This window comes from Brassica oleracea, chromosome C6 (genome assembly GCF_000695525.1).
Source record: "Brassica oleracea var. oleracea cultivar TO1000 chromosome C6, BOL, whole genome shotgun sequence".
Taxonomy (NCBI): domain Eukaryota; kingdom Viridiplantae; phylum Streptophyta; class Magnoliopsida; order Brassicales; family Brassicaceae; genus Brassica; species Brassica oleracea.
In genome coordinates this window covers 33053676-33074960 of record NC_027753.1, presented here as the reverse complement: position 1 = coordinate 33074960, position 21285 = coordinate 33053676, and the positions used below count along the sequence as shown (strand labels likewise).

Genomic DNA, 21285 nt, shown 5'->3' with positions numbered 1-21285 from the left:
GTGGGAGGGAAGTGACATGGATTACTTATACGACGAGGTAAGCATATCATTAGATGGTTTGTGGTCCATCTTTGAGAGCCGTCGATTGTAAGTGTCTATCGTTTTGAAGTGTACAACACTAAGATGTAAAGAATTACTAATCACGATTACCTTACTAGCAGAGCTCTTTTGCACAGCTATTGTCAATGAAATTAACACTGGAAATTGATGGTGCTATATTTCATGTTCCAAATGCTAACGCAAGCTCCAATGTTGATTTTCAGCTTTAACATGCCAAAATCACAATGCAGTGGGTGTTGTAAGGTAATTCAGTAGGCACAAATGTTCAGTTGAAAAAAATTCTAAACTGTATTTATGCATCAAACTTATCATCTGTAACATAATAATATGCTTTTTTTTTGTGCTAGGCACCGTTTGTAAATAAATGTCTCGGATGTATATGACTGCTTAATTTGTTGCTTTTGACAGTGAAATCACTAAGCTTGCAATGTGTCAGAACAGCAAAAGCATCTCAGCTGATGGTTAGCTTTACAATTTCATTGGTTTCTTTTTCCTATTATGTTGGATGGATTATTTTAGCTAACAAATATCGCAACAGAGCATTGTCAATAACTCTAATAGATTTATATATACATGTAGAATTGGAAGTTTGGTGAGAACATGAACAAGTACTTCTGTCACGCTATTGGACAGTTATACGTCATTTCAAGAGAATTGATTTCTTATATTTCCCATAATCAGTAAGATTTTAATTGTTTTGTCTACTTTGCATTCATACCTCATTCTCCATCTAACTTTTCGGTGCTACTATATAATGATCAAGTCATTTTCTGCACAAATAGGCAAGTGGGGATGAAAATAATACGAAGCAGATGATGAAAAATGATTCGAGTAAATTAGTGGCAACACAAAGCTAAGCGAGATAAAAATATCAATCAATAAAGAATGAAAGAAAAATGAGCAGGGTTAAGTTATTGCACAAGCCAAAACTAAGACAAATCAAACGACATAACGTGAAAATAAATGTAAACAAGATAAGAAGAGATGGTGAAGATAAAATGCATTGAAAAACTGAATGCTGGATTAATAAACAAGAGACAAAAATAGATTAAAATGCAAAAATTATTCGCCTTGGCGCAGATAACGATCCTTAGTATTTGTAAAGTGCCAAACAACAATAATAATATATCCTCTATTTTTGTTATTTTCTTTGGGTTGGGGGGCAAACTAAATTATTTTCAAAACCCAATGCAAAAATAATTAATTAAGTACTTAATTAAATTCAAAAACTAAATAAATATTTTATACAGGAATATTAAAAACAAAATATTTTAATATGCAGTTTTAAACTAAAAAAAAACTTATAAATTAAAATACAAGAATGCTATAGAGTAAACAAAATCAAATGAAATATAATGTTCTTGGTCTTACCTCCCTCCCTTCAACTAGCGGAAGGAATCTTTTCCTTTATTCTATTCTTTGCTTACAGTGAAAATCCTATTTTATTTTTCAATTTCACATTATTATTCCTATTATGTTGGAAACTAGTTGTATTAAATTTGGATTTCACTTCGAGTTAATCTTTTTTTTTTGTCAATCCACTTCGAGTTTATCTTTATCCATGAGAAAAATGGTGGAAAGTTGACGTTGTTTTCACTAAGTATATAATAACACTACACTACAATACAGACATACTTTTTCCCATTTTCTATCTTTATTTCTCTAAATACTCTCCAAGAAGGCGGAAGCAAATTTAAAAAAGCAATCCCACAAACTAAAAGAGACGCAGATAATTGGTGTAATTTGGTAAACAAAAAACCAACTTTGGTTTCGTTAAGAGAAAAAAAAAACTGCAACCAAAAAAAAAAATCCTCTTCTCCTCGTTCCATGGCTACACGATCAAAGGAAGCTCGCATTTGAGATGGATTTAGTTTAATTAGTTTGATTTCGGGGCTAATCGTGATTTCGATTCATAAAGTTTGCTCCTTTTTAGCTGATCTTAAGAGGATGTTGAGGGTTTAGAGGTGTGTGTGTGTGTGTGTATGGTGGTTTTCTTTCTTTAGTTATGTGGATGGCTACACGATCTAGCTCTGGGTTCCCTTACGAGTCTATAAATTTCCAATCTTTGAGCTCGTCTGAGATGATGCCGATGGGTCCTTACTTTGGTCGAAGTGGTTCCTTGTTGGGGATGAATATGATCAGTAATGTTCAGAATGGGAACTCTTCGAATTCGTCTCTTGATTCGGGTTCTGGGATCAAACCAGAGACTTCATTGGCTAGTGAATGGTCAACTGAAGAACAGCTCAAACTGGAGGTTGGCCTTGAGAAGTGAGTGTTTATGTTATTTCTTTATTATCAATGAGTCTTTTCTTTTGTTTGAAGTTGATCTGACTGAAGGAGTTTGGTTCTGTCTTTTTGCAGATATAAGGATAAGCCAAGTATTATCAAGTATATTAAAATTGCAGCCACTTTGCCTGACAAAACCGTTCGAGATGTTGCTTTGCAGTGTAGATGGATTACGGTAAAGCTCTGTTTTCACCTATCTGCAACTTTCAAAGTTTTTTTTTTTTTTGTTTGGAGTTTTGCGAAAAATCTTCTCTGTTCTGTTAAATGCCTTCTTAGTTTTTTTGCCTTTGTCCGTTTGTTATTTTTTTTTTCTTTTTAAACAGAGAAAGAGAAGAAAAGCAGAAGAATTCAACTGTGGAAAAAGAATAAGTTCTAGCAAGGTATACTTGACACTCCTAAATACACAAAGAAAAGCGTCCATTTGTTTGTTTTGCTATTTGACATCAAGCTAGATTGAATAATATGGTCTAGGAATGAGATGAAATGTAACTCTTATATCTTGTTAAACTGTGGTTTTGGTTCTAAAAGATTTTATATTTCTGCAGGACAAGCAGACAGGATTGTCCTCGAGGAAAACTTCTGTTTTGCCTGATAGCATGGCTTCATACCCTTTATTGATGCCCTTTACAAGCTCCAGTAATAAACATATTACATCTGAAGGTTAACATCTCTTTTTATCTGAGAATTTTTCACCCTAATTTACCCAACTCCAGGTATCTAAAAATAGTTTAGTTATAGAAGAAGACTCTACACATAGACATTTTGAAGTTGATGAGTAATTAATTCTTTTTGGTTGTCCTGTATCAGATTTAAGCGGCCATGCAATCAGTCTGTTAGAACAGAATGTAAGAGCTTTAAGTCAAATTAGAGCTAATCTATCCTCATATAAGGTAAGCTCTGGATTACCTGGTTTAAAAGAATGTTATTGGGGTTTCTTGGTAAAATCTCTCCCTCCTGGTGATTTATGAACAGGTACATGATAACATCGATCTGTTTTGTCAGACAAGGAACAACCTTATCACCATCCAAAATGAGTAAGTTGATACTTTTTGTATATGATTTTTTCTTTTATAATATTGATGGAGATTGTTGAATGGATGTCTTTAATTTGGGCAGCATGAATAATATGCCTGGCTTGATGAGCCAGATGCCACCTTTGCCGGTTGCAATCAATGATAATCTCTCAGCTACCTTGTTGAGTAATTCAACCTTGGTAAGTTTATATGCTGCTCTCTCATCTTTGAAATGGTTTTTAGACTTGTAGTGGATTTTTTTTTTTGGTTTAGATATATACACATGTTAGATTCATCTTTGGCTTCTGCAATTTGTACCAGGCGATGCCATTAAACACAATGAAAAATGGTGGTTTCCATATGAAGCAAGAGCCTTCAGGGTGACCATTAAATACTTGTAAATTGTCTTAAAGAAGATTGAGGAAGAAGAAGAAGAAAAAGCTCACCATATATTTTTCATCACACGTTGGGAAGTTTCTAGAGATGTGATTCTTTCGTAACACCAAAGATCTTTTATCGCCAGGCTGGCATAAGATTAAGAAAATAGTAAGTCTTGGTCCTGGCTCCAAACTGAAAACCCTCTTGACAAGGTCTATAGATTAATCAACTTAGCATTTAAATGTCATTGGAGAGTTCTAAGCGATGTGTATAAAATGATTCCGTGGGAGATAGAAGAGTGTGTTGTCGTGTAATCCTTTTGATTATTTGGTGTGTTGTTATCCTGGTATCCATTCCCTTTTTAACATCAAAGTGGTCAACTTTATTTTTGTTATTTCTGTTCCAACTAAAACATTTCTTCTTTTTAGTTGAAGAGAATTCAAGGCCTATGAAGGTCTTTTCAACTTTAGCTTCCACAGAGTAAATGAGATATTTAACGAAAGACGACTTATATCTAATAAGTGCCAATTCTTGTCAACGCTTCAAATATTTAACTAGGAAAATGTTTGGGCCCACTCGAAAGTGGGACCCTCCAAAATAGGCGTATGCCACTTATGAGTGGAGAGCACACGGTATTCTTTAGTAAAAGGCGAAAGAATAGTTCGCTTTATGCTCACCACATGGCTGCGTGACTTTTACATGAGCAGCGTGAAGTCTATTTATACTACAGTCTCCCGTATCAAATCCTATCAGCTTCCCGATGTGGGAACTAAAAACTCTTTACTAAAAGGTGTTGTGGGCTGTAGCTGGGGCCTATGCCTTACGATAACAGAATTATAAGGTTATTTCTTCTTTCAGACAGGGTGCACTTGACGCATGTCTAAGTAATTGAACAAGAAGATTATTTCACATACAAAGTGTATGTAATATAATCTAGTCACATACAAAACACAAATCTCTATGCTTTTTATCCTCCAGAATACACATTGGAGATGGAAGTTAGGTTCAACGGCTGCTTTTGGAGAGACCCATTTCACATTCCGTCTGTGTGATGAGCAAATAAAGCAGAGCATATACACAAGGAAGGCAGGACAGATCCCTCCAGTTATGATGTTAGATAACTCTGCCATTCAGTAATCAGAAGAATATGGCTCAAAAACACCAATAACTTATTATACTTCAAGCGGGTTTTGCGAAAATAACATGGCATTAACTAGGTCATATTATTATACCTGACAATGTGGTATTTAATAACATGATTATGCATAATGTGATATAATAATTTGATTACATGTCACTTTGGTCATTTAGCTGATTTGACCTTAGTCTTATATAGTAGTATAAGTGAGCATCAGACGAAACTAAAACAAACAATCTTCAACCTTCAATTTGTATGTACGACCAATAAATGTTAAGAAACAAGAACAAGAAAATGCAAGAATCCATGTTGGGTACTTCTGTAATATCAGAATAATGGGACGAAAGGAAATCAATGAGAGAGACGGGGAAATTCTACATCATCCAATTCAACCGGTTTTGGGAAGATGAAACATGATCTCCACCTCTAGATGATGGATCATCAAAGTTGATCAAGCTTCTTATGGATCGATTATCGTTGCCATTTTGTTGAAAATAGGAAGGACGAGAGAGGTTGTCGCTAGAATCAAGTAACAAGAATGAAGAAGTGGAGGCAGTGGAAGCCATGGCTGTTGCTCCGACCGGAAGTGGGTGGTTGTGTGTTCCTTCATAGGTTGTTATCAATATCGACATGTCTTCAAAACATCTTTGCACCTTCACAAACGCAACAGCACTTACATAAACTATATACACATATATAGCATATAAAGCAAAACCAGTTTTACACATAAACTAAGATCATGATATGCATGCAGTAGAGTGATTTAAACTAACGTAGTTAAAACCTTGTAAAAGTGTATGCTGCTTGGGAAAAAAAAACTTGATATAAAATGGCCACCCACAACACAATACTATAGAATTTTTGTTGGAAACAAATCAATTATATATAGAGCCTAGATAGAATATTTTTATTTGTTTGATCAAAATTGGTAAAAAAAATCAATGTTACTTGTTAAAAACCCTCATGAAATCCATATTGTTATTTTTTTTTAAAAACATATGAGATAAATAAATAACTTATTTCACAATATTTTATCTGTCATTTCGGTAAATAAATATTAAGATTTGGTTATCTTGTACATTTTATCCAAATTATAATACCCTAGAATTTGTGGGTATGTGTATTTGCACTTCTTGCAGATCTTACCTGTTTTCTAACGGGACATCCTGGAGCCACGGTGCATCGGTAATAAGCTCTTGGACAAGGATTCCCTTTTGCTGTTTTCTGACCATACTTTCTCCATTGGCACCCATCATTCATCTTCATTCATACATACACAGAAAAACATTTCTTAATTTTTTTTTATGTTACCAGTCTCCAAACTGAGTCTAAGATTGTATATATAAAGAAACTCACCGTTGCGGTTTCACATCTCGCCCTCACTGACACCCTGGCTTTTCTATTCCCCGGTGAAGACGTTATGACACGTTGCGTTGTATCTTGTCCCTGAATTGTGCTGCTACTATTGTATCTTTGCGCGTTATGAGACTCAGCTGCTTTGCTCTCTTCTCGTTTCTGCTTTTTCTGTAGAGAAAGTGAAAGCCCTAATTCCCCCTCTACCGACGGCAAGGAAGCAGATCTTTCGACTCCTTTTTTCCGAGCCTTGGCTTGTGCCCCAAGGAACGTTTCAAGATCCTAATTAAAAGACATCAAGTTATATATATATATACCTGTTAATTAAGTGTGACTACTACATATGTAAGTAACGTGTATAAAAAACAAGATTCTCTCACCATCTTGTCAGTATGATCGATAACCGGAAATTTCATCTCGAGCTGACGATAATCTTGAAGGGTTTGCTCTACAAGCTTCCTCAACCTCATATTCTCTTCTTTTACATGTTCCATCTCGATCTGCATCTGCAAGAGCTAATCTCCATCTATGGATGTTAACCTATTTGCACACGATATTAATATATAAGTTCTAATGTATGGTCAGTACCTCTTCACGTTCGTTTTCTTCTTTTCGGGTTCTTGAACTTAAAAAAAAATCTTCAATTTCGTCTTCTTTCACCATTTGTTCATCTTTATCTTCACTAGCCCCATCATCATCATCTTCTTCTTCCTTCTCACAGCTGTGTTTTGATCTTTCTTCATCTTTCTCTTTCTCAAGTCTGAGAGAAAGATCCATGTCAATTAATGGAGATGAAAAGCAAACCTCTGTATTTGTTTGTTAGATTTGGATTTTGAACTGCTAAAATCAAATTCCATTTTCTGATCAGAATTTCGTTTACTATTTGTATTATTCACTCTAGTACGCATCTAAAGCTACATTTGACTTTCTTTAAGTAATCAGATTGTCTTGAAGATAAAACAATCCAATATTAATTAATTAAGTGTTTAATTTTGGCCTTTAGAACAATTAAACCCGACTTATCATGGATAAATTAGATGAAGATTCTTTAACATTTTAAAAGTATCTTTTGGATTATCAACACTTGGGTCCAGGAAACTTCCGGTCACATGTGTTGTACCATGTGAAATACAGAAGACCGTCGATGTGTGCTAATTTTTCAACTTTGGTATTGATGTATTGATAATCAGATGCGTACATGCATAGTTCGCTAGTGTTGTAAAGATCGAGATAATAATTTTTTTTAACAAGAATGGTGGGATCAAAATTCAAAATGTACCATATATTTTACTTCTTCGTCTCAATCCATCATTAGACGTATAAAATCAAAGCATCCAAAATGTGTAACTCATATGAGTTTTTTTTTTGTAATTTGGCTTTACTATGTAATGAGCTAGATTATTATATAATTCAGTCAACGAATCTTGAATTTCCTCTTCAAGGTTTTATTGAAATTTTCTACTTCTAAATATATTTTCTTAAAGGTCAAAGCTTGGTGTTATGGATTTGTATTCTCGCGCAGCCCTCATGCTACACATACCGCGTTCGGGGGAGCGAGGATATTTTAGTTATGTTCGTTGTGCAATTTCTTAAGAAAAGTCAGTACATATGATATACACAACTTGATACCAAAAGACAAATTGATTTGATTTATAAATAGTATGATATTAATATGCATGAGATATACTATTCTTGTAAGCTTTGTACGTGTTGGTGCACAATTTGATGGCGAGAACGTCGGAATATATATGATGTATTTAATCAGTAAAGTCATGTCCCTCTGCTAAATATTTAAAGCCGTTTGATTTTATTAAGTGTGTTAATATAACTCATTATGTATGTGACATCATTGTTGTGATTCTTTTTTTGTTCCTAACGTGAATATTTAGTTAGCAAGTATTAAACTCGTACGAAAAGATCCAGAACAAGATACGATGCCAACGAAAAAAAGTCCAGAACTAGATACTAGTTGCCTTGGGATCGGATCTAAAAATAGTCAACTAGCATACTTTTAGTTTTTATCGTTTCCATCATATTGTATATAATCTTGGCTGAGTCTTTTTTTAGGGCATTGTTAAGTCCCTGGTTATTCTGATAGATTTTCCGTTTTCGTAAAGGTAGGTTGGTAGAATGTAATAGGCTTTGTTTATGAAGTAAAATGGTAGTTTAAAAAAAGGTATATATATAATCTTATCTCACATTCATTTAATAAACTTATTTTTCTTATCGAAAAGTAGGCACTGGTCAATAGTTGAAATATAATTAGGAGTAAGTTTGATAGTCATCTCTCTAGGCCAGGTCCGGGTCATAGGCAAAGGAATTGACCACTTAAATCATTCCGATTTTATACAACAATTTTAGTTGAATGTAGAGTACTAAAAATATTCTTTGAAGAATACAAACATAGAATTGTATTTGAATGTACGCGACACTACGAGTTCTTTTTAAAAAAAAGTTAGACCAGCCCTGCATCTCTCTAGCATCGAAACAAACTCGTGAATTTATAAACTCATTCAATAATTGTGTATTGTATTCAATATTTGTTTAAATATGCTAATATAATTTGAATAGCTAGCCAAACACACAGTTTTGAAATTATAAATCAACTAGCTAGCCAACAGTTTTCATAACCGGAGCTTGCCATTAAACAAATTCATTTGTTTCAAGATACTAAAATAAATTGAATACTAGTAGGGATAAATATATCACATCGAAAATTCTAAAAGATATTAAGTAATATATAAGTGGTTAGGATCAATCCAATTTATCACTGATAGTTTCAAGTTGAAAACTCATAATAAACTCGAATATAACATGATATCAGTGCATAGATCCTAAAAATTATAAATTCCTAATTAATATAACTTCTCTACTTAACCCTCTTTACTGGGTATAACTGTTTTACTAAACTCGCGATCGAGTACAAATTTTCTAAAATTCTGAAATTTCCGACCGGTAAAAATCATCATCAAGTAATATATAAAAGGTTAGAACCAATCTAGTTTACATCAATTAGCTTTAAGTTGCAAGCCGATAATAAACTTGAATCTAACAAATACTCAGCTTACAGTTTTGCAACTATAAATTAACCACTAACTATATGTATGTTAAGGTTTACTTTACTACATCTTTTTAATCTTAGAATCAACCGATAATAGATAAAATCATCTATATCTCTTACATATAATATTTACAATATAATATTAGAATACCAACAAACTTTATCGACGTTGGATTAACATTTCAACATAAGTAGCTATGCGTGTGTCAAAAGATATATGCATGCAGTTCTTTTACTTATATCTTGCCAAAAAGGAACTTTCCAGTTACATAAAATAATTAAATAGCATATGGATGGTAAAGAAATGAAAAATTTGGCAGAGGAAGCGTGGGACAAGAGAGTAATCGGCGCCGCAGCCATATCTTCCGTTAGAATTTTTATAATTCTTTTTCTTATACATAAAATTCACAAGCAAAGAAAAAGGTCAAATGCAATTTCACTTGTCCGGTTGTCCCTTTAGTCTGCATATTGTGATTTCTTCTCTCATTTTAAATCTTTGTATCCCATCTGCGGCTTTACATTATGTTGTCCCCCTCCCCCTTTCTTTTTGCTGCATTCTAATGGGGTTTAACAATTCAAAATTTAAAGTGTTAATAAAGTATTACAGTTTCTACATAAAATGTATGTTTAGTATTATTCAAAATATTTAGGATTTAGCCATATAGCAGCGGGAACTGGAGTTGTAAGATAGGTCCCTCGTCTATGATGAATTTTTGGGAAAGAGAATAAAGAAAATCTCCCAAGAAGCCTGAAGCTTATTGGTTTGATATCCATACTAGTCCATATCCAATTGTTTTGGAAGCCCTAAGTCAAGGATAAAAGCAGCCAAGCCTCTTGGCCAAGACGAGTAAGACTTTGTTTCGATTATATATGCTAATATAATTTGAATAGCCATTCAAATATAATCCACGGCCAAGACGTGTAAGACTTTGTTTCGATTATATATGCTTTGTAACGACGAAATCAGTATAATAATCTCCTCACACAACGTTACTAGACATATCTTCCTTCCAAAGTTAAACGTTGGAACTTGGAAGTCTACTATAAATCTGTCTCACCACGTGGTTTAAACATCGTAAATTAGTAACTTTTCGTTCTTAATTAGTGAAATTTCTTGTTACTTATAACGGTTTTCTCAGCAGCATTTCAGTGGGCATGCGGGTTCGGATAGTTCAAGTGGGGTGATTCAAAATTCGGAAAATTCGGCTCGACCAAAGTCTCCGGAAAAAAATTGGTTTGGTATTGGGGTAATTCAATTTTTATTTTTATTTTGTCGAAACTAACAAAGTTTTTGGTTTCGACTATATATAGTTCGGTTAAAATTCAGCTAATTTTGGGTAATTTTGATTTGAAATTTGATTAGAATTTTTTTTTTTTTTTGAAAAACCCCAAAAACAGAACCGAAAACTGATTTTTTTTAATAAGCCTGCTAAATCTAATCAAATTTCTCACTAAACTGACAGAATTAGCCGAAAATTCGGTTTGGCGGATTTTGGTTCGGTCTAAAATTCGAGGCCTAATTTTGAGTTCGAGAGAGCATATAGAAGAATCTAAAGATCAGACCCAACGGTGAAGCATAAATGGGCCTTAAGAGGCTTATCCATCGGCGCGTCAGTCTAACGCATTCGTGGAGGTCATAGCTACACCACACGTGGCGTGAGGAAAGAGAAACTCCGAATCGAGAGAGCTAATTGGTGGGGAGCAGTGGTGCTCTCATCTTCATCTTCATCTTCATCTTCATCGTCCCTCTCTCTCGCTCCATCAGGCATCTGCTTTACAAACCCTAATCTTCAATCCCTAAAAGGTAAAAGTCCGTCTCTCTCTCTCTCTCTCTCTCTGTTGCGTGTTCCTTTCTATGCTCCCTTCGTATAATTTTAGCGATCTGGATTTGTTGCTCTACGCTAGGTTCCCTGTCAGGTCATAGAGAAGAGATCTCGATATAAATTAAAGTATTTCGGACTCGAAATTAGAGATTTGCTCATTCTATCGATTTCAATTAGGTCTGGTACATTTGAAACTTTGTTGAATTGTTTATCTTGAAAATCGCAGAATCCATCTGAGCATTCTTAATTTTTTATTTCTGGGAAATTAAGGATCGAACTGTTGAGGATATTCTTTTTATTTTTTTAATATAAATTTATCTTGGATTTGAGATGTGCGTGAGAGTGATTATTCTCCCTTGTGGATTAGATTCATTGCTATGATTTTAATTATTTGATTCACTGTGTGTGTTTGGTGAAGCTGCGCGTTCCCTTGGTTTGTCCTGTAGTTTTATCCTATTAACTTCTATATAATGATTAGATCTGACTTGGTCTATATACATTGGTTCTCCATCTATGTTTTGTTCCTATCACGTTTAGAATCTTTTTGCTCAGAGTTTAGTCATTATGTTGTCTTGGAAGCTGTTAATCACCCTTGTAGGCTTACACATTACAGTGACAGACACCTAATCGCTTTTGTTTGTGGAAAAACGTTTAGAAGAGGGGGGATTTGTGTGTAATAAGCTTTCCTGAAAAACGAAATGAACAATCTTTGTAGTAATATAGAAATTGACGGAGATTGAAGTCCCCTCTTCTGAGTCCCAAAGTCTGGTAATTTTATGGATCCCCTCTTATGCTCTAACCTTTCTTAGATGCTGATGATGATCGACGATCACAATCTCCAGGAACTGAGAAAATCTTATGATTATGTTTTTTATTTATTTTCTCGACTGATCGGTTAAATATGCCACTAACCATTCTGATCTGTGTTTTGTTTTAATCAGTTTGTGACTCTATTGATCTCCCAAAGTTTCGATCTTTGATCATCTCTCTTTTTTTTGTGATCTTATTTGCCTTAAACATTAACAGCTTTTCTGCCGCCAACTTAATCACGATCGGTGTTCATCACTACGTAGCATCAATCAAAGGTAGCTTTTTTCTTACCAAAGATTCTATCTTTACCAATGAATTAACTAACTAATATAGATCACAGGACTGAACAATGCACTTAGTTTAATCATATGGTTTTTCTGCTGGTTTTCAGTGAGTTTTATTATATAAATCATTTGGTTGAGAGCAGTGCCCAATGGATACTACAACATCAAATAGTATTGTTAGCCCTTCTACTACGCTACAACTCTGTAGCATCATCCCCGAGAATCCCTTCGCGGCTATGGAGTTGCCATTGCCTTCCTTTCTATCTCTGAAACGACACTGCCTTGGCAACAACTCTGCTCCTGGAGAGTTCTTCTTGGCTTCTTGCCCTTCCATTGTCCTTCACCTCCTCACAACTTGTGACTTGTGTCCTCGTGGCCTTGCCAAACTCGATTAACCACTCTCTTGTTCTGGATATGACACACTAGCCAACAGGAGAGATTGCTGATTTGCTTTGGGTTTACACACCTCCACAATCAGGTTGTTCATAAGAACAATGAATCATCAAATTAAAGAAGAAATAGTTTTATAAAAATGATGATTGAAACTTTTGGTACAGACTTGACATACTTAAATAGAAAATTCTAGACCTACTGCTTGATCATAATAGAAAACATAAGACTTACTGCATGAACAGCATAGAAAACATAAAACAGACAAGCAATAAATGTAGGTGGTTGGGACAACGGTAGTTGCAGCTTCTTCTAATTTTCGTCGAAGGCTTATACTTCACTTTTCTTGCTCAATATTCTGATCAAACTCAAGCTCAAATACCAATTCTAGAAGACCAATACGTCCATCAACCAAACCAGTAGCTTTTCTTTGTCTAAAACTTCATGAATGAACCCAATAAGATTAATAAGAACTTCCACTGATTGTGCAACAGTTTCTGTTCCTTTTGATCTAAACCAAATCTTCTTGTCTTTGTATTTGCTGCCGCTTAGGATTGCATCAAAAGGTATCCATCTTGTGGACGAGAGATCAGGTTTAAACAGTAGAAAGTGTGATAAGGACGAAGATGAAGATGATGATGATGATTGGGACTATCTAGTCTTTTTTTCTTCCACAAATCTTAAAGGTCCTGAGTCAAAGTATTGCTATAGAGGAGCCACGCTTTTTTGGGAGCTCGTCTATTCAGAATGATGATGAATCAAATAAGTCTCAGCAAGCTTTTATACATTGTTTGGTAAATTTGTGGAAACATTAGCTTGGAACCAATACAGTAATGAAAATCAAACACTGAATCAAATCATGTAATGACTGAGAAGATATATATATATATATATGTATGTACTTTGTTTTTAACAAATGAAACAAGACGAGTTGCAAATTAAACTTCGCAACCCAGAACTTAAACTGTTTTTACATTTTCCACAGTTTAATAAAATTTTGAAGATAAATAAAATTAAGTGAAGAAAATGGAAAGTCGTACAACATAAAAGGAAAGTTTGAAGAGGCTAGCGTTCCAAGTAAGTAAACGTGTGGAGAAACCACATGACAAAAACCAAACATATCAGGAGTTGATTTTAGACTCTCTCTCTTTATATACAAACATGTTCCACTGATCTCACCAATTAGCACTTTCCTCCTGAGATCTGGATTGCTGCTGTCTCCAATGTTGAAAAGAATCGATCTGTACTTTGCTTTTTGAGGAGCCTCGAAAGAACCTAGTCTCTCAAACATGGCAGATTCAACCGAAGCAGCCACACTCCAAGAATCGCAAGAAACCACTCCTTCCTTCATCTAAACAACAACCTCGTTAGCAAGTAAGAGTTCTTCTCCAGCGGTCTCAAGGAGCTTATTAAATTGTGGAAGCTCCTTGATCCAATGGTTTGACCAAGTGTTCATTAATACTTCTACACGAAAAAGTGGGCATTGTTTCCTTCTGGTGGCGTAGAGATACCTTAGCCAAAGAGTGTAAAGAAGCTTTGCCTCGGATTGGATTCTAGGGTTTTTGTCGTCCATTAATAGGACGTGGCTCTTTCCAAATTGAGGGTATCTGCGATCGGTGACCAACTCGCAAGCAAGTGACTCTGGAGCTTCCTTCAAACGAATCATGGCCTCCACGCACCTAAAGACCGTTGGAGAAGAACTCTTACCGTCTCCTCTGTTCTTTGCAGCTTCTTCTGCTGTCAACCATAGCAGGCTCGTCATGACAACACAGGATTTGTCCCTGCAATTAAAAGTGAGGGAAATGTTCATTGAGTAATTTCGTCGAACACCTGTTGCGCAAGAATTAAACACCAAAATGATGTAATAACACAAAAGAGACGATACATCGCCCAAGCAATAACATAGCTAAAATAAGCAGAACTAAGGAAAATTCGATACTCAGACTTGCCTTCCGCTGGGAGAGACTTTCACCAGACGGCGAGGATCCGGCGAACGAACAGGGGCGACTAATCAAGAATCACCGAGAGAGATAGCGAATCCCTAACTACTGGTTTTGAGTTTCTTTCACACCGTTCCGATTTTATTTTATTGGTTCTTGTAAACCAGCTCCCAATTTCTGCCTAACCGGCTCCAGTATCTGGTTTATTTAGTCATCTCTAAACCACCGAGTTATCTGATCCAGCCAAATAAAACAGATCATAAGTTCATAACCAATAATCAACCATTGAATTAGAATATTTTGTCTCAAAATTATTTAATTAAAAATTTTAACGTCTGATTAATTATACTATTACGAGAAATATTACATAGATGATTCTACAGCCGTTGATTCTACCACCATATGAGAATATATGTCTGACTACGTCACTCCGAGCCGCCCTATGAAATCCATGCTGAAGACCTCTTATAACCATTTTTTTTCATAATATGCATAATTTGCGTTTTCTAAGATTTGAACCCTAGACTTTTTCGTGTAGAAGTATTAATGAACACTTGGTCAAACCATTGGATCAAGGAGCTTCCACAATTTAATAAGCTCCTTGAGACCGCTGGAGAAGAACTCTTACTGTCTCCTATCACAGCAGACTTTGCCGCTTTAGTTGCTGCCTCAAACAGTTCTAAGAACTCTTGTTTCTCCATCCTTATCTCTCGTTCTCGACTGAAAAATAAGGTTTGTAAGAAACGAAAGTGGAGAGAATGATTTGTATTGTTAGGGTATGAACTTACATGTTTGTATATAAAGAGAGAGAGTCTAAAATCAACTCCTGATATGTTTGGTTTTTGTCATGTGGTTTCTCCACACGTTTACTTACTTGGAACGCTAGCCTCTTCAAACTTTCCTTTTCTGTTGTACGACTTTCCATTTTCTTCACTTAATTTTATTTATCTTCAAAATTTTATTAAATTGTGGAAGTCCCTTGATCCAATGGTTTGACCAAGTGTTCATTAATACTTTCCGGTGAAAGTCTCTCCCAGCTAAAGGCAAGTCTGAGTATCGAATTTTCCTTAGTTCTGCTTATTTTAGCTATGTTATTGCTTGGGCGATGTATCGTCTCTTTTGTGTTATTACATCATTTTGGTGTTTAATTCTTGCGCAACAGGTGTTCGACGAAATTACTCAATGAACATTTCCCTCACTTTTAATTGCAGGGACAAATCCTGTGTTGTCATGACGAGCCTGCTATGGTTGACAGCAGAAGAAGCTGCAAAGAACAGAGGCAAAGTCCTTTCCTTGTACCGCCAGTTACTGAGGAGCATTAACTTGCTCCAGAGTCACTTGCTTGCGAGTTGGTCCAGAGTCACTTGCTTGCGAGTTGGTCACCGATCGCAGATACCCTCAATTTGGAAAGAGCCACGTCCTATTAATGGACGACAAAAACCCTAGAATCCAATCCGAGGCAAAGCTTCTTTACACTCTTTGGCTAAGGTATCTCTACGCCACCAGAAGGAAACAATGCCCACGTTCTGATAAAGGGAAACAGAGCCAACGTCGTGATAGAGTTCACAATCAACAGGTGGTGGTGAAGAATAAGAATAATAAGAAGAAACTTGTGGAGGAGGAGATGATTTGGACGACGACGGGGATTCTAACCGGGACAAAGTGCGTGAGATTCTTCACAAGTCCTTGTCTAAAGTCGCTAACGAGGTTGTTGTTTAGATGAAGGAAGGAGTGGTTTCTTGCGATTCTTGGAGTGTGGCTGCTTCGGTTGAATCTGCCATGTTTGAGAGACTAGGTTCTTTCGAGGCTCCTCAAAAAGCAAATACAGATCGATTCTTTTCAACATTGGAGACAGCAGCAATCCAGATCTCAGGAGGAAAGTGCTAATTGGTGAGATCAGTGGAGAGAGGTTGGTGACAATGGAGAAAGAAGAGATGGCTAGCAACAAGATTCAGATGCAAGTTCAAAAAATCAAAGAGAAAGCCAGAGTTAAGGAAGAGAATCGAGTGAAGAGTATGATGATGTTTCAGTCAGGCAGTGTGATCATGACTTAATAAATAGATTATCAGTTTATTGTAGTCTCTTATCTTGGTGGTCTCAATGTAAAAACAGTTTAAGTTCTTGGTTGCGAAGTTTAATTTGCAACTCTTGTCTTGTTTCATTTGTTAAAAACAAAGTACATACATATATATATATATATATCTTCTCAGTCATTACATGATTTGATTCAGTGTTTGATTTTCATTACTGTATTGGTTCCAAGCTAATGTTTCCACAAATTTACCAAACAATGTATAAAAGAAAACATTTTTATTATAGTTATATAGATTTTTTTTTTAAACACACCAAACTCCATAAGAGGACAGTTTAAAAGAAAACTCACGTTAACACACAATCATTATTGAAACAGCAAGTACTCCATCCGCATCACAACCCTCATCTTCACTTATTCCTTACGTGGCTTCTTGACCACCTTTGAAGACTTTGATGCCTAAGGTTTCTTGATGGCGACCACAGAGAGATGTTCCTGCAATGGTTTGATGCGTGGTGTTACTGCAGGTAGGGATGTTAATATGGGCTTTTGCCAATAGGGTTAGCCCGGCCCGCATCTATTTTCTTAATCCAAAACCCGTTTTGTTTTGTGTGGGTTAAAATAGGGCCGGCTAAAATGAAACGCGAGTTAGCCCTAAGCCCGTTATGTTTTTTTTTTATGAAAACAAACACTATTAACACGACGTCGTTTTGATTTTTCTTCAAGGCCGTCTCTTTTTTCCAGAAACCAGAAAAGAGAGAAACAAAGAGGATCGCAACGTGAACCCTAGAATCTGAACGAAGCTGCTCAAATTCAAATCCGATAACACGACGTCCTCATCAAGTTCTGCTGCTCCTGGATTGATTTCAACGAACACACCAACCCTAGAGATCGATTTCGAAGAGCGTCGTCGGGGTTGTATCCGTCTTCTCCAATAAGCATTCTGTGAGGTACGTTCTTCTAGTTTTGTTCTGGGTTTGTTGAAATCGATCTCTAGAGTTTTTGGGTTTGTTGAAAATCTGAGACTGATGTTATGATCTTTATGATACTAGACTACTAGTAAACTGTATCTTGCTGTCTTGTGATACTGCGATTCTTTTAAGCTAATGGCGAGATGATAAAGCTTTTTGAACTGATGGATTGTTGTAGAATTGAGATTGTCTCTTCTTTGGAAAGAACGTTTTAGCTCTATGTGAACTTTCTGTTAGTCATTAGTGAGTCAGAGGTACATTGTTTCGTTTTTTTTTTTTGCATCAGCTCCTTTGTGAACTTGATTAGGTTTCATTTGTGTTACCATGAATGGTTTGTTCATTGTGCAGTTCCACTGATAGATGAATATATGCTGTTAACATTAATGCCTGTTTTATTTTTCGCTGTGATTCTGCGAAATATCTGCAGTTTCGAGGAAGAGATATCTAGTTATGTTGTTGTTACAATCTTTAATGTGATTGTTTTTACTTAATCGTTATGAGTACTTGTACAGGTGTGATTGTGACATTATGGCGAAAGCTACAAGGACACGACGCAGGGTTCACTCGCGGCGGATCAGAGCAAGGCCTTACAAATTCCAATCTTCTAATCGTCTTGTCACAAGGAACGTGTTTCCAGAAGATTGTTCAAAGTGTATAGAGAAGAGGGACAACTGGGAGAATGTTATCTGCTCGGTTTGCATGGAGTGTCCTCACAACGCTGTTCTTCTCCTCTGCTCATCTCATGACAAGGGATGTCGTCCTTACATGTGTGGCACCAGTTTCCGCTACTCCAACTGCTTATATCAGTACAAGAAAGCGTCAGCTAAGCTAAAGGCAGCAGCGAGTCGTCCACCGAGCAATAAGTCCGAGGTTGGGAATCTCACATGCCCGCTTTGTAGAGGCCAGGTGAAAGGCTGGACGATCGTGCAGCCTGCGCGTGACTATTTGAATCTCAAGAAGAGGATCTGTATGCAGGAGAACTGTGTTTTTGCTGGAACCTTCAAGGAGCTGAGGAAACACATGAAAGTGGACCATCCTTGTGCGAAGCCGCGTGAAGTTGATCCTGAAGTGGAGCAGAATTGGAGAAGGCTTGAGATTGAGCATGACCAGAATGATGTTATGAGCACGATTAGGTCGTTAATACCTGGTGCAACGGTGCTTGGGGATTACGTTATAGAAAGGAACGACGGCAACGGTTCTGACTCAGACGAGGGTGGTGATCATTACAACGGTTCAGGGATGGATGCTGGGTTCGGTAGGAATTTTTTGAATGTTATCCTTATGATGCATGCTGTTGAGGCGTCAAGGAATCAGACAAGACGCTCTGATTCAGATTCGAGTGGAACAAATGAGATGAGTTTCTCTGGAGAGGAAGAGGAAGATAGGCAGAGTACCTCTCTGGCAAGTCGAATGAGGAGACAAGGACGGGTTCTACTAGGACGATCAGGTAGGAGACGTAGAGCTAGAGAAGCTAACCAGAGACCAGGTCCTCCTAGATGAGAGAGAGATATCACAAGCTCAAAAACAAAACCCTTCTGTCTGATTTTGAGTTTCAGGTAAGTTTTATGGTAATGGTTTAGAATACAAATGACCTGTGAACCCTTTTTCTGCTTTCACCATTGGAGAATTTGGGGATTTGACTCAGATTTGCTCCTGATTGTCAAAGAAACAGGTCTTTGTTTTAATGTATCCTGATGTAACTTTTCTTTGTCAAAATTTACATATGTGAATAAGCATGGTGATTAGTGATGCTCACTATCTCAACAATGATGAACAAATTGGTTACTCGTTTTGTTTATAAATTTCATGTTCCCTTAACTTCAGCGTATATATATCAAGACTTTTGAGGCCACAGGGCCCGTCCTAAGGATAATGAGATGGGTTTCTAAATTATTCAAAAATATTAAATTTATACTTGAATGTATCTAGCACATAAATTTTAGAGCGGGCATTGGAGACCACAGATACCTGCAAAAAGGCTTATGATTGATTTCTTTGAATTAACATGATATGCGTATCATTTATTTGGTTATGAAATGTCAATAAATAAAATTGTGGGGGCCTTGTTCTTACTATCCTTCTCACTTTTTCTTTTAACTCGTCGCTTTCGAGTTTTGTCTGTGTCCCCATATTTAAGGCAAATTACAGAATCAATAAAGGGTGGAGGGTCACTGTAATTGTGAACAAATTGACAAAAAATGAAAGGAATTTGGGTTTAGAATTAAGCAAAAAGTTGCATCCATCCACTAAAAAGAATAAACTGGAAATGAAAAATATTTTAAACATATCGTCTATTAAAGAAAGTAGCTTATGTAAGAAATAGTCTCACTTCTCCATAATCTTCAATAACAGAATTCTATCCATTACAAGTTTACAAAACCAATTCATTAGACGTTTCGAATCTAACTAAAAGATCTCTAGCCGAAAGCGTCATCTAGAAGAGAGACAAAAGAAGGCCATCTTACTGATTATTACCCAAAAAAGAGAAAAAAACATTTTGTCTTTTAAAAAGTTTGAAGTAGAATAAAGCTTACTTTTATGGATGTCGGTAACTTTTTGAAAATTTTAGCATATAATTTCTCTATTTTTGTATAGTTTCGACTTGAGCGTTATCGTTTAGCGCATTATAGCATTTTCAAAAGTAACAACTTCAAATATCTAAGTTTTAAGTATTCAAAAAATGCTTTTAAAATATTAAATTTTAAGGTCTTGTTATATATATGAGCTTCCATATTTCTTCTTTACAATTCTTTTCAAAATAATTTATTATTTATTATTTCAATTCTTATAATTATATATTCCATAAATATAATCACTTGCCAAAATATATGATTTGATAAAGTTTAGCTATTAAGCTATAAGAACTAACAAACATATAAATATAAATTTTAAGATTCATAAACTGATCATATATAAAAGCAATATTGTAGGATCACTTTGAAATGCAGATTATATGCATGAGGAATATGATAACAGTTTTTGTGCCACCTAAAAGAACCATTCCATGTGATTGGCACCACCAAAAATATTCACTATTTCGACACCAAAAAGTAAGTTGATAGACCAAATTAAACTTTACTTTGAAAATGGATAAAAGAAACGATTTGTTTGTTTTTTCACAAAAGCTTGTTTAACTATGAATATAATAAGAGTATGTCTAAGATTCAGTTCGAATGTTATTCTTTGGTAATTGACGATCTACAGGTGCTAATACATCTATCTATATATATAAAGTTGGTTTTTTCCTTTCTTATGACATGTGGAAGAGGGGTTTGTTGACATGTGTCCTCATGTTTTTTTTTGTATTTAAATTCTTCTTCTTTTAAATTATTGCAATTTTCTCCATCAATCTCTAATTGCGTATTATCTAATCTTTCTCACACTTATTGGTCTCTAAAATTCAAAAAATAAATAAAATAGTATAAATATATTTTAAATATTTAATTTATTCACACCTAAAAATAGCAAGACTTTTCATCATTTTATTATTTTTACTAATTTTTATTATTTCATTTACAAATTATATTTATTTCACTATTAGTATCATAAGATAATCAAATTAAGAATAAGAAACTAGACAACCAACACATAAACTAAGAAAGCAGACCAAACGGAGAATAATAATCGAAAAGCCAAAGCCACCAAAAAGCAGGAAAATATATGCCTAAAACACCGGAATCACAACCAGTAGCTAAAAAGAAAGAAACACCTCACAGACTAAAAAAGAACATACAATACGGCATGCA

General features: G+C 35.5%; 4 protein-coding genes across 10 annotated transcripts; 3 read left to right on the top strand and 1 right to left on the bottom strand.

The window, feature by feature from the left end:
* The first annotated feature begins 1707 nt into the window (after positions 1 to 1707).
* Positions 1708 to 4131, top strand: LOC106298308. The gene is made up of 8 exons (XM_013734411.1): positions 1708 to 2328; positions 2422 to 2521; positions 2670 to 2726; positions 2892 to 3006; positions 3154 to 3236; positions 3319 to 3380; positions 3463 to 3559; positions 3681 to 4131. Exons 1-8 carry the CDS (start codon positions 2066 to 2068, stop codon positions 3741 to 3743), a joined length of 840 nt encoding a protein of 279 aa, XP_013589865.1. The 5' UTR covers positions 1708 to 2065; the 3' UTR covers positions 3744 to 4131.
* A 994-nt stretch (positions 4132 to 5125) lies between these two features.
* LOC106299439 (probable WRKY transcription factor 9) lies at positions 5126 to 7085 on the bottom strand. Its single transcript, XM_013735537.1, is given in 6 exon segments — positions 5126 to 5528; positions 6022 to 6135; positions 6232 to 6510; positions 6609 to 6743; positions 6817 to 7040; positions 7043 to 7085. Coding segments are annotated over 6 exon segments (1074 nt in total). The 3' UTR covers positions 5126 to 5249.
* A 3824-nt stretch (positions 7086 to 10909) lies between these two features.
* Positions 10910 to 19362, top strand: LOC106300160. 7 transcript variants are annotated; one of them, XR_001261986.1, is made up of 4 exons: positions 10910 to 11093; positions 12139 to 12197; positions 12350 to 12684; positions 13149 to 13567. XR_001261986.1 is itself a non-coding variant. In XM_013736250.1 (4 exons), the coding sequence occupies exon 4, from the start codon at positions 18068 to 18070 to the stop codon at positions 19037 to 19039; it is 972 nt and encodes a 323-aa protein (XP_013591704.1). In that variant the 5' UTR covers positions 10924 to 11093; positions 12139 to 12197; positions 17295 to 17518; positions 18052 to 18067; the 3' UTR covers positions 19040 to 19362. The 7 variants fall into 7 exon arrangements, 3 of the variants coding, with proteins under 3 accessions (XP_013591705.1, XP_013591706.1, XP_013591704.1); XR_001261984.1 differs by having other exon boundaries at positions 10913 to 11093; positions 12314 to 12684; XM_013736250.1 differs by lacking the exons at positions 12350 to 12684; positions 13149 to 13567 and adding exons at positions 17295 to 17518; positions 18052 to 19362 and having other exon boundaries at positions 10924 to 11093.
* LOC106298036 lies at positions 15963 to 16590 on the top strand. The gene is made up of 2 exons (XM_013734142.1): positions 15963 to 16243; positions 16332 to 16590. The coding sequence occupies exons 1-2, from the start codon at positions 15963 to 15965 to the stop codon at positions 16588 to 16590; spliced, it is 540 nt and encodes a 179-aa protein (XP_013589596.1).
* Positions 19363 to 21285: the final 1923 nt, after the last annotated feature.

Coding starts and splice junctions, on each gene's coding strand:
- LOC106298308 (XM_013734411.1), top strand. CDS start 2,066: ATGTGGATGGCTACACGATCTAGCTCTGGGTTCCCTTACGAGTCTATA. Junction 3,007..3,153: donor TAAACATATTACATCTGAAG/GTTAACATCTCT, acceptor GTCCTGTATCAG/ATTTAAGCGGCCATGCAATC. Junction 3,237..3,318: donor CTAATCTATCCTCATATAAG/GTAAGCTCTGGA, acceptor ATTTATGAACAG/GTACATGATAACATCGATCT.
- LOC106298036 (XM_013734142.1), top strand. CDS start 15,963: ATGGACGACAAAAACCCTAGAATCCAATCCGAGGCAAAGCTTCTTTAC. Junction 16,244..16,331: donor TGTCTAAAGTCGCTAACGAG/GTTGTTGTTTAG, acceptor TTGAGAGACTAG/GTTCTTTCGAGGCTCCTCAA.
- LOC106300160 (XM_013736251.1), top strand. CDS start 18,068: ATGGCGAAAGCTACAAGGACACGACGCAGGGTTCACTCGCGGCGGATC.